The sequence below is a fragment of the Arvicola amphibius genome, chromosome 5, assembly GCF_903992535.2.
Source record: "Arvicola amphibius chromosome 5, mArvAmp1.2, whole genome shotgun sequence".
In the NCBI taxonomy this organism is placed as follows: Eukaryota; Metazoa; Chordata; class Mammalia; order Rodentia; family Cricetidae; genus Arvicola; species Arvicola amphibius.
In genome coordinates this window covers 122,456,674-122,469,503 of record NC_052051.1, presented here as the reverse complement: position 1 = coordinate 122,469,503, position 12,830 = coordinate 122,456,674, and the positions used below count along the sequence as shown (strand labels likewise).

At 40.0% G+C, this 12,830-nt stretch overlaps 1 protein-coding gene across 1 annotated transcript in view; it reads left to right on the top strand.

The window, feature by feature from the left end:
• Positions 1 to 2,903: 2,903 nt before the first annotated feature.
• Positions 2,904 to 12,830, top strand: part of Pggt1b (protein geranylgeranyltransferase type I subunit beta) — a 35,622-nt gene continuing 25,695 nt past the window's right edge. The window contains exons 1-2 of the mRNA XM_038331142.2: positions 2,904 to 3,048; positions 6,953 to 7,071. Coding sequence (XP_038187070.1) covers positions 2,912 to 3,048; positions 6,953 to 7,071 — 256 coding nt within the window. The 5' untranslated portion in view covers positions 2,904 to 2,911. The remainder of the gene's footprint in view (positions 3,049 to 6,952; positions 7,072 to 12,830) is intronic.

Below are 12,830 nucleotides of genomic sequence, written 5' to 3'. Positions count from 1 at the left end.
ACTCATATAGTATGGTATCATCCTCCAGGTTTCCTGCAACTGTGTCAAATTTTCTTTCAGGCTTTCTGGATCCACAGATTTATAAATTTTTTGTGTCTTTGTATCCTACTGGCTGGTACAGTTTTCCTCTGCTTTCCCCACAGTAGGACCCTTCTTTCTTCTGAAATAAGCTTGTTTTAACAGAACACTGATGGTCTTGAACTGAAAGTAGAAAATTTTATAACACAACTCAATTCAGTTTTCCATATTAAAACATTTTATGTCATCCTAACTTTGTAGGAGGGCCTGGGGCTGCTTGTTTGTCCCTACCACCCAGAACCGAAATAACCACACAGAAACTATATTGATTAAAACACTGCTTGGGCCATTAGCTCTAGCTTGTTATTGGCTAATTCTTATTTAACCCATTTCTATTAATTTGTATATCCATGTGGCAGTGGCTTATCAGCAAAGATTCTAATGGTGTCTGTCTCAGGCAAAGGATCCATGGTGTCTCTCTGACTCAGTCCTTCTTTCTCCCAGCACTCAATTCTGTCTTCCCTGCCTACCTAAGTCTGCCCTATCTACAGGCCAAGGCAGTTTCTTTATTCATTAACCAAGAAAAGCAACACACAGAAGGACCTTCCACACCATAACTTTAATTAGGTTTCAACTTATAAGGAAAGTACTATATACATAAAATATAGGAAATTTACTTCTTACAAATCTTATCTTCAAATGCCTCAAATTATAATTTGAGACATACAGACTGAATGACCCAGAAATTACTAGGATTAGTGATCTAAATCTTTCCTTACATAAAGTTAATAGTTATATAAGTATATGGATTCAAAGTATTTAGATCCCAAATTTTAGAAAGAGATTCTAATTGTATAGTTATTGGTGCACAATAAGTATCCTTAACTGGAAATGCCCATTTTATTTCCTTGTTTTCCATACTATTTTAAATAATCTGGAACAACTGAGGAATATACACGACAAGGGGATTCAAGAGATCTGAATTGCTACCTAAGATAGAGGAAAGCAAACCTTTCTTCTATCGCCCTGTACTGCACACAAACGCACCTTTCAGCTGCCTGCATTAAAGCCAAACACGCTGGTGGATGCGATTCTTACTGTTTCGGTCTTCAGTATCTTTGGTGCCAGTGTTTGGACCAAACCTACAGCCCCAAGCATGCCAACTACAGGCTCCACGGGCTTTACTTCCAGCCTTGTTTTTAATTGTGTGTGTGTGTGTAAGCATGATGTGTTTGGGATATATCAAAGGACAACTTGGTGGAGTTGGTTCTCTCTTCCCACTTTTCTGTTGATCCCTAGGTTTGAACTCAGGTTTCTAAGCTTGTGCAACTGCTGAGTACCAAAAATTACCCAGGGTGCTTTGGGGTTGAGTGTTAAATAAGTATATGTAACACTAACCCACAGATCACGTTTTCAAAGAAATTCATTTTCTACAATTAAAAGTACACCCAAATTTCTATTTACTTTATTGGTTCTTAAAGGATCTTGTTTGGGCCTAATCTTTTGTGGACTTCTTCGTCATGAATGCTTTCCAAGGCAACTTTAATTCTACTTTTTATGAATAAGGTTTTACTGAACCAGCCTTGCCCATTTGTTATACATTTTCTGTGGCTAATTATGAGTTATAGTGAAATTGCAGCTGAAGGCCTGAATGGTTGGGACAGACTAGCTGATCGATAAAGCCTAAAATTCTTATGGTCTTGCCTTCTGGGAAAAAAAAAAAAACAACCCATGAGTAAATGTCTGTGCAAGTCAACTTCACTATTTTGTTATACTTAATTTTTAAGAGGAAACCTATATCAGTATTTCTAAATTATCAACAATGTGGAAATAAAGTATAAGCGAAATAATTATTACATCGTTGAGTTCCCTTTTATATAATCAATGTTTAATATTTAAGCAAAGTTCAAACCTTATTAAGCAAATACTTTTTAATATACTGACTCCTTATCTTTGTATCTTCTGTTGTTTTTCATAAATTCTGCTTGGATAGCTTTATCTTCTATCCCTATTATTGCCTTAGCTTTCTTAAAATGAGCCAATGCTTGACCATATTCTTTTAATCATAACTATTCTTGAGTTCTGCCATACAGTGTCCATTGATGGGTCCATTTCAGGGACCTTCAATAACTGAACTGCTCTCTGCCAATTTGATATCTTCACTGTCAAAACACACGTACTCAATACACAGCATAGGTTCAAACGTTGTAAGATGAGAACCATCTGTGCATGCATTTTAAAATAATTCCAGATACTATAAGGAGGATTAGAAAAAGTGTCTGAATTTTCATAATGTTGATAATTCTTTGGTAAAACGTCTGTCTCTAGTTCTTACCTGTAAATTTAGTTTGCCGATTCATTCAGCTTAAAACTGTGGCCCTCCAAAAATGAGTCTTTGCAAAATTAAGCTTTCAGATCTCAAACCCGTATGTTGTTGTGTAAAGCCAGGATTTAAATTGTTTTTGTTTTGGTTAGCACACGAAGAAATAGATTTCAGTCTGTCATTCTCTCTCTCTCTCTCTCTCTCTCTCTCTCTCTCTCTCTCTCTCTCTCTCTCTCTCTCTCTCTCTCTCTCTCTCACACACACACACACACACACACACACACACACACACACACACACACACACACACAATCTGACGAAGGTATTTACGAACTGATTTTACGAGACGCGAGAAGGGTTTCTAAAACTTTGAGACTGATCAAGAGAGACTGCCCAACCTAGGGAGAAGAGACGAGGTGCCCCCCTGGGCTTTTCTGTGGTCGACAGTATCGCCTCGGTCCCCGGCAGGCTCCTGGCGGAGATCGCACACCAGTGGGAGCCGGCTAGTGTTGACTTGACGCCTCCCGCCAACTGCTTCCGGGTCGTGGTGAGTGTTGCTTCCGGAGCAGCATGGCGGCAACAGAGGATGAGAGGCTGGCGAGCGGAGAGGGAGAGCGGCTGGATTTCCTGCGGGACCGGCACGTGCGGTTCTTCCAGCGCTGCCTCCAAGTCTTGCCGGAGCGCTATTCTTCCCTGGAGACCAGCAGGTAACTCGAGGCTGCCGCGGCGGGGCTGGCGATGGCGGCCCTCCGGATGCGCGCTGCGGACCGGCCACACAGCCGGGACCGGCGGGGCTGCGCTGCCGCCGGGGTGGCCCTAACCCCGCTGCTGGTCTTGTCCTTTTTGCTCTGGACCCCGGGGTCCCTGCCACGCTGCACTTCTAGGCCCCCTCCTGCCATCGCCGCTGGCTGCCGGCACCTACTACTCCCTGCGCCTTGGGAGATGAGTGGAGCTCCAAGCTCAGGACTTTTGGAATCTCCTGGTTCCGCCTCTTTTCACTTCCCCACCATTTTCCGTGAGCTTCCTTTCCCACTTCCTTAGCATCCTATGAGTCACTTTTGTTTCTTGACGTTTTCAAAAGCAGAATACAAAGCGTTTGCCCATCATCGTTCCTGTACTGCCCTTCCCCCTTAATTCTCAATTGAAGGCAGGGCAAACCTCTACTGAGATGTGATTAGAGTACTATCTCAAGGGATAGGCATGTGGCTCAGTGGTAGAGCAACTTTCTAGCATGCTGCAGTCTATGGGTTAATCCCAGCATAAAAATGTCCAAAACTTGTGCCCCGACCCGTGGGTAAGTCAACAGAGACCCTAGACGGGGAGTGAGCATGGAAAGGGACAGGAGACACAAGGGATGGAGACAAGACAGGATTCTGATCAAGTCTCGTTTATTCAAGAGAATAAGCAAGGTAAATATAGGGTAAGGGAAATGAGGAAGTTCTTGTGTAAATGGGTAACTAACTAACTAGGCAACTTACTAGGCAACCTAACCATGGTCTGATGGTCAGGTGGAAAGTCCCTAACTGCAACATGCAGAAAAGTCAGAATGTTCAGAACACAGGAACAGTGGAGCAATAACTCCTTGCAGAGTTAGTATTTGACAGATCAGAACAGCAGGAGAAGCCAAGCGCAACAGGGTGGGCAAAACTGATCCAGGGAGCAGTAAGTCTCCCACAAACTTGTATCATTGATAAAGTGAAGAGATGTTTAACTTGGCTATCAGTAATGATTTATGATTGCATTTTCAAAATCCCATTGTGTATGATGTGTAACATTAGAGTAGTGCATGCTGGCCCTACACAGTATAATTTCTGCTCATACCCTAACAGTAAAAATTATCTGAACTCATAATCCATTAAATACCTCTCATATAATCATAGCATTCCAGATCAACGATTATATATTAGAGCATATGTAACGTCTAAGTGTATTTATTGGCTGAGAGATACTGTCTCCACCTCTCTGTCTAGTACATTGCACTTGCACAGAATTTTTGAAGATTTATTACTTATGTGTATATATTTGTATGTCTATGTTTGTGTTTTCAAGTGCCTGTGGAGGCCAGAAGAGGGTATTAGGTTCCCTGGAGGAGAGTCGCAGGTGGTTGTGAGCTGCCCAGTGGGAGTACTGGGAACTGAACTCAGGTTCAGTGCAAGAGCAGCAAGTGTGCTTAACTGCTGAGCCATCTCTCCAGCCCTTCCTATAGAACTTTGAAAATAATTTTTAGTTTTCTTGTGGTTCATTAATAACCTTTTTAAAACGAAAGATAGCAATGTATTGGGTTTGTAGTGTTCTGTCCCCCACCTCTGTCTTTATTTCACTTTGGTTTTGAGGGTTTGTGTGTGTGTGTGTGGTTCACGTGGATTTTAAGTTGCTCATGTTCTTCTTGCTGACAGATACAAAGCAGCCAAGTTTACTTATTTATTTACAGAAGCAAAGTCTTACTGCGTAGTCCATGATGGCCTCAAGCTCGCAGGCTGCTTCTTCCTCTTGAGTACTGGGATTATAGGTGTGTGCAACCACACTGGCCAAAGTACCCAACTCTTGGGCTAATGTTGGATGGTATATTTACTCCATTTCTGTTTCTTATACTGTGATCATTAGGGATTGTGTAACAGAGCTCTGGAAACAACCACCCCTTCCACTGAAACTTCTCCAGGGCTGGCTAACTTCTGTGGCTGTGCAGAGGCTGGACTGTGGCAGGTCTCGAGATAATTGGACTATATCTTGGCATGTCTTCAGTCCCTTAATGGCCATTCCATACCCACCTCCATATCTGACCTAACGTCCTGTTACCAGTAGATAAAAACATTAGAAATGTATTAACAGACTTCCGCCAACCAAAAGGCTAAGAATGTCAGAAAATAAATGAGATGGCTATAGAGAGATTTCCCTTAACCTTTAATATCTATCTAATATTTCCACGATATATTGAAAAGGGATTTAATTTATGACTTTCTTTATTCTGTTGCTTTAAAAACTCCAAACTCTTAACTACATTGGAATACAGAATTTGGGGTAACCTGCCTAAATCTGTATTCCTGGGCCATGATTACTCATACTTGGCTCCAGAATAAACTGTCTTAACTCCTTTAAGGTGAGAATTATGGTTTTCATGTTCACAGAATAAATGATTTTTCCTTTTTAAATAGCACTGGCATCATGAAAATAAGTATATTATTTACTGTTTTACCAAAGAGCTGTATTTTTACTAACAAAAACAGAATTTTCAAAACCTGTTTTTTGGCAGTGATCAAGAGAATTTGGTTACAGTGAGATGATCAGGTGTGTCCTGTGTTGTGAGGAAGCAGAAACAGTCTGACAGTATTTTGGAACCCCTGCTCTGGGTGAGCCAACCAGGCTCCCAGGCTTTGAAACCCTTGCTTTGCACCTTTCTAGAATAAACCCTTCTGACCTGGACTTCGAGTGTCTTCAGCAATGGAGACGTCTGTGTAGATCTTCAGTAGGGCTCTGTATAGAGCAAGTGCCTTCTTCTAAATGTTAAACGGGCAGCTCCAGGAAGAAACTAGATGGCACTGGAGAGATGGACCCACAGCGAAGAGTGTGTACTGTGCAGTTTCCAGCATCCACAGTGGTTCACTTAGAGGCCGCCTGCAACCCCATCTTCATGGCGTCTGACAAGTTTGGCCTTCCTCCCCAGGCACCTATACTCCTGTGCACAAACCACATACATGGGTACACATGTACCCCTTGTTTACCACTCCAGCTGGTGGTACCTGGGAGAATGGAGCCCATAAAGGAAGCGGACTAAAGTTTCATGCAATAACCAACTTTATTCAGAGCCTCAAACAATTTATACACTGAAGGTTAAGAGGAGTCAAGTGTCCAATCACAAGAGGAAGCTTCATGTGATGGTCAAGCTGCAAGTGGCAGAACTTGGTTCTCCATACAGGCATATAAACAGATAACAATAGCCAGTTGTAATGGGTAATCTGAAATAAACACTGCTTCCACTACACCTGGGAAGGGCATGAAAACATAATCCAAGAACAGTTCTGTGTTTTCAAAGAAACTGAGGTCTCAGACTCACAGTCTTGTTTTCTTGGAGTTTTCTCACAAGCATTCATAATTTTCCTTACATGACTCCATTCCTGGACCCTTAATTAAACATAACCCCTACTCCCTGCCCAATTCAAACATCCTTTATTTAAAAAAAGGAAATCTAACAGTGAGCATGCACACACGGAGAGACATGAACACACAACAAATGCATACATGCTTTTAGCCTTCAAGTGGCACATATACAAACTTCAGTGCATTCCTGTACCCCACAGTTGAGTAGGGTTGATGATTCCAAAAGTCCCTTTCTTAAAAATTAAAACAAGGGTTTGACTAGTCTATTCAGTTACTGAGAATAAATTGTGGGGTTTTTTGTTTTGCTTTGTTTTCCTACCTGACAAGGTGGAGGGATGTCATTTAAATTATTTTAAAAAGTAGAATGAGGGTTTTGTTATTGTTGTTGTTGTTGTTGATGGTTTTTGTTACTGTTTTTCATTTGGTATTTTGTTTTATTTTGTTTTGGGTTTAAGCCAGAAATAGTTAACTGGTTTGATAATTAAAGTGATATTTTACTTTTTCCCCCCCTTTTAGGTTGACAATTGCGTTTTTTGCCCTCTCAGGCCTGGACATGTTGGATTCCTTAGATGTGGTGAACAAAGATGATATAATAGAATGGATTTATTCCTTGCAGGTTCTTCCCACAGAAGACAGTGAGTGAGTTTTTAGCATTTTATTTTTAGTATAATTAGCTGTTCTTGGTATGACATGCATGAGATTAGCAAATGATAGAATTGATTTGTATTCTTGGAGTACTTTTTATGTCTTTATTTTTCTTGTAATTCAGAACCCCTTTCTGTCCAGATATAACACATGACTGGTGTCATGGGAATTACAAATAGAGCAGCACACTATGTTGTTTATGCCTACACTAATGATTCACTATCTGTATTGATGTTTGTATATGACTAGTCCTTTAACATTTGCTCTGTTTTTTATTCTCAGTCATTGTTTATCTTCAGAAAATTTCTCTTGGTCAATTGCTGTATTTCTTAACACTTAAAGTTTTTTTTAATTAAATCTCCAAAATTCATAACTTCACGATTGACATGTTTTGAGAGAAGGAAGTACACAGTGTTTCTTCAATTTATAGAAAATATAAATGTAGTTCAAATGACCTATAGTTGTGGCATGTTACTCAGCAGGTAAAAAGTACTTGCTACCAAGCCCAGTGACCTGAGCTTGATCCCTTTAACTCAACATGATAGAAGGAAAGAACCAGCTTTGCCAAGTTGTCTTCTGACCTTCACACATGTTGTGGCATGCATGTGGCCCTGCAGACACATGTACACATACACACAAAAACAAAAATGTGAAATACCACAATTGTGGTAATTTGTAACTACAGAAAATTAACTAAAAATGCTTTGTTATAGTAACAAATTAGAAACAAAATAGGTGTTCATCAAAAATAAAATATTTAAGTAAACTATGACCCAGGAAAAAATGCTGTGTCATAGTGAAATGATAAAGGGAGACCCGTGTATGTATTGACTAAGAGTATGCCTGTCGTATATGGTTAAATGATAAATTGGAAACATGTAGACTCAGCATGGTGATGTGTACCCATAGTTCCAGCTACTTAGGAGTTTGAGGCTGGAGGATTGCTAGAGGACAGGAGTTCTGGACCAGCTTGGGAAATTCATGAGACCCTTTCATGTGGTCTCAAAAACAAATAAGCAAATAAAACACAGATGTTTTAACATTTAAGTCTGTAAATATTCATGTATAGAGAAAGCCCTTAGCAGGACATATAGGACATCATTGTGGAAGGGGAAAGTAGATGGAGCAGAGGTAGGAGATAGCAGGATAAGATAATTTTCTAGTATGTTCTGTGTTGGAATCATCTAATTTAAAAAGTTTCTCTTTTTAAATTAAGAAAAAACTCTTCAAATGATGAAAATAAACAATTTGAAACTGAAGTCTATGTATAAATATTTATTTGCTAATAGAATAAATAATATGCATTATTTAATATTTTATAATATTTCAAAGTACAGCCAGATTGTTATCAGATTTATTCTTCATCGGACCCATAAGAAACCGAGAGACAGAGTGGGGATAACCAATTGCTTTCTGATTGAATTTTGAATTTCAGGCCCATTTCACAGGAGGAAACATGTGCTTGACACAGTAAATCTGGCCAGAGCCCATGATTGAAGAGCTCAAAGGCCACAGAGATGAACCTGTTGCTGTTCTGCTAAATTGATAATACCAAACTGCCCTGTAAATCTGTAATTCTCTCCCCATTTATTGGAGACCTCATCAAAGAAGCTTCTTTATACAGTAGAGAGTGGTTAAAGTAAAACTCAAAACACACACAAACACACGCACGCACACACACACACACACACACACACACACACACACACACACACGATAGGAACCCAGGGATTCCTGGGCATAACGGACCTCTGCACTCACAAACTTGCTCACAGTGGCTCTGGTTGCCTGAACAAGACCAGCAAAAGATCAAGCCAGGTGATGTTCTAGCATGAGAGAGGAGGGGCTCATAAGCTCTCACCCCTAACTGAGAAGCTGTGAACAGTTGGTAACTTCTGGAAGAGGGACAGGACAGTGTTCTTTATAAAACTTTCTTTTGTGGATGGTCCCACACTCAAGACTGTAAGGGCAACACAAATTGGAATTCAGGGGTTATTTTAAAAAAATGCTCAATATCCTTAGCCGTACGAGAAATGCAAATCAAAACAACTCTGAGATTCTATCTTACACCTATAAGAATGGCCAAGATCAAAAACACTGATGACAGCTTATGCTGGAGAGGTTGTGAGGTAAAGGGAACACTCCTGCATTGCTGGTAGGAGTAGAAACCAGTATAACCCCTTTGGATATCAGTATGGCGATTTCTCAGAAAATTAGGAAACAACCTTCCTCAAGACCCAGCACTACTACTTTTGGGTATATTCCCAAAGGATGCTTAATCGTACCACATGAACATGTGCTCAACTATGTTCATAGCAGCATTGTTTGTCATAGCCAGGACATGGAAACAACCTAAATGTCTCTCAACCAAAGAATAGATAAGGAAAACGTGGCACATTTACACAATGGAGTACTACACAGCAATAAATAAATAAATAAATAAATAGCACCTTGAAATTTGCAGGCAAATGGATGGAGCTAGAAACAGCATATTGAGTGAGGTAACCCAGACCCAGAAAGGCAGTTATCATATGTACTCACTCATAAGTGTTTTTTAAATATAAAGAAAACCAGCATACAGATCACAATTCCAGAGAACCTAGACAACAATGAGGACACTAAGAGAGACATACACAAATCTAATCTACATGGGAAATAGAAAACAACAAGATCTCCTGAGTAAATTGGGACCATGGGGACCATGGGAGAGGGTTGAAGGGGAGGGAAGGGAAGGGTGGGGAGCAGAGAAAAATGTATAGCTCAATAAAATCAATTTAAAAAGCAAATCAAGGAATAAAGGAAAAATATGCATAGAAAAAAAGACACCCTCCCCCCAAATACTAGTCAGTGGCAGATGGATGTCTGTGAGTTTGAGGCCAACCTGGTCTAAAGAGCAAGTTCCAGGATAGTCAGGGCTATACAGAAACCCTGTAGGGTGCGGGGGTGTGGACCAGAGTTAGTGGAGGAGGTAGGGAGAGGAGAGGGGGATCTGAGAATGGTCAGGGAGAAGATTCTGTAAGTCATAAATATGGCCAAAATACATTGTAAAATCATCAAAGAGTGGAAAAAAGAACTGTGTCTGAATCCTTGCACAGACATTTGAAAGAGCTGACTGACATGACATACTTTTGGGTCTCAGTGCTCAGGTGCTATGTATACCATTTAAGGACATTGTAAATATTTAGTCAGCCACTTTGCTCTGGGATTGTAAATGCTCTGCTGCCATCTTACTATTGTGCGGTGAGATGCTGGGAGCATTGGGACCTTCTTCAAAGGAAGTATTTAGGTAGCAGGGATCAGGTTGGGAATTATATCCTGCTTTCCCTGGTTACATCCAGGGAAGGTTACATCCCGTCATTCTGTAGATAAAGATAACGAGGTCCAGAGGCTTCATGGTTTGTTCATCATAACACACAGTAATGATACTAGAGGATCCACTAGGGCAGAGCTTTCTGTTCTCTATTGATTCAGTGCAGTATATGCGGTAACTCAGAGGCTATCAAGACAGTGTGTTGACGTTTTCCTTAGTAGAACCGTGTGTGAAGCATCAGTAGAAGGTTGACTACTGAGAGGAAGAACCTACTGGCTCGCTCCTTCCTTCCTTCCTTCCTTCCTTCCTTCCTTCCTTCCTTCCTTCCTTCCTTCCTTCCTTCCTTTGTAGATTTTTTTTTCAAATTGTTCTTCCCTCTTTGCTGGCTGTCTTTTTTTTCCTTTGAGACAAGCTCTCACTGTAACCTAGGCTATTAGAAGTTGCCATTTAGCCTGGCTAGTCTCAAACTTGTCTTTTTGCCTCAACTTTCTAGAATTTTCAGGCCACCACTATGCTTCATTTGGTACTTTAAAAGCAAAAAATAAATCAGCAATAACAACAACCAGCATTCTTCCAACTGTAGTAAGTGTAAGGCTTCATGTGGGCTAAGCTAGGCATATTTTATATTTAGAAGTGACAGTTTGAAAAACATACTGATCCAGCTCTTGAACCTACCCTGGTCTTGAGTCTGGAGGACTACCAGTCTTTGATGGCTCAGATCAGTTCTAATCTCCAGTCTCTTAAGAAAGTCCTCCTTCTGCCATTTTTTATTCAGTTTCTGTCTTGTTCTAAAACTAATCTTTGAAATCTAGAAAATAGACATGAAAGCACCTAGCTGTGGATTTCTTTTGTTTCACATGTTAGTTATTTGTTTGTTTTGCGGAGCTGTAGATTGAACTGCGGCCTGGCTTGTGCTAGGCAAGTGCTCTCCCATGTTCTACGTCCCCAGTCTAGCTATTCAACTTTCAGTTTCTTTGGGTCTTTCTTGACATCTTTAACAAGGAATTGGGAACAGTGTTTCCTCCTAATAAGAAAGCCTTGTGTTTCTTGAGACCTGCTAAGACTTTTTTCTATATTTATAAAGGTGCACATTTCAAAATAAAATGGCCACATTCCTCACTGGAATTTTATCTACTCAGTGCAGAGACCTAGCTTTTAAAGTGGAATTCAAAACCATGAATTATATTAGCAGCCTGAGCTCACAGTGATGGTGGTACTGTAACGTAAGCCTAGCCTTCTGCTACATGTACCTAAATATAATTTGGAATGCATTTATCTTTTATAATACAGTTGTCTCTTAAAAGAGAGAAAATCAAAAGGTTCTTATGTAAATCAACTCCCTTTGTTAAAAGTCCAGTTTTTTGGTTGTTTTGTTGTTTGTTCTATTTCCCAGGTTTAACACAAACTCTCAAATTGTTTGTCCTTAGCCTCCCAAGAGCTAGGATTATAGCTGGTTGTTTTTTTTTGTTTTTTTTTTTTTGTTTGTTTTGTTTTTGGTTTTGGTTTTTCGAGACAGGGTTTCTCTGCAGCTTTAGAGCCTGTCCTAGAACTAGCTCTTGTAGACCAGGCTGGTCTCGAACTCACAGAGATCCACCTGCCTCTGCCTCCCAAGTGCTGGAATTAAAGGCGTGCGCCACCACCGCCCGGCTAACTGTTTTTTTTTTTTTTAATTTTTTTTTTTTTTTTTTTTTTTTTTTTTTTTTTTTTGGTTTTTCGAGACAAGGTTTCTCTGCAGCTTTAGAGCCTGTCCTGGAGCTAGCTCTTGTAGACCAGGCTGGTCTCGAACTCACAGAGATCCGCCTGCCTCTGCCTCCCAAGTGCTGGGATTAAAGGCGTGCGCCACCACCGCCCGGCTTTAATTTTTTTTTAAATTCTAAAATGTTTCTTAAATTCTCCTTAAACTTAAGTATTTTGTAACTTTTTTGATATGTGTGTGTGAGTGAACATGTACATGTCACAGCATCTTTGGAGGTCAGAGGACAAGTTCATGCAGTGAACTCTCCTTCCAACTTTGCATAGGCTCTAGGGACCAAACTCAGGTCATGAGCCTTGCCTGGCAAGTGCCTTACCTGTGAACAGTGTTTTAAGACTACAAATAAGTCATCTTATTACCTTAATATTGTTTTTTTAAGACTGTCTAAATGTACTATGTTATAATGCTTGTCATATAATAGGTCTTTATTTTAAACTTAATAGCAAAACCATAGCCTTTAAAGTGAGGTATTACCTAATCATCAGGCAAAAGTCAGTTCTAGTGTTTATTTTTCAAGTGGACATTCTAAACATGTTCTCTGATAATACAGCCCCAAATACTTTATCATCAATGCATTTGCATAGTTCATGAACAAATTTTTATGCTTGTTGTTACATATATTATATGCAATATAATATGTATGTTATTGTTTTTATTGAGCTATATATTTTTCTCCGCTCCCCTCC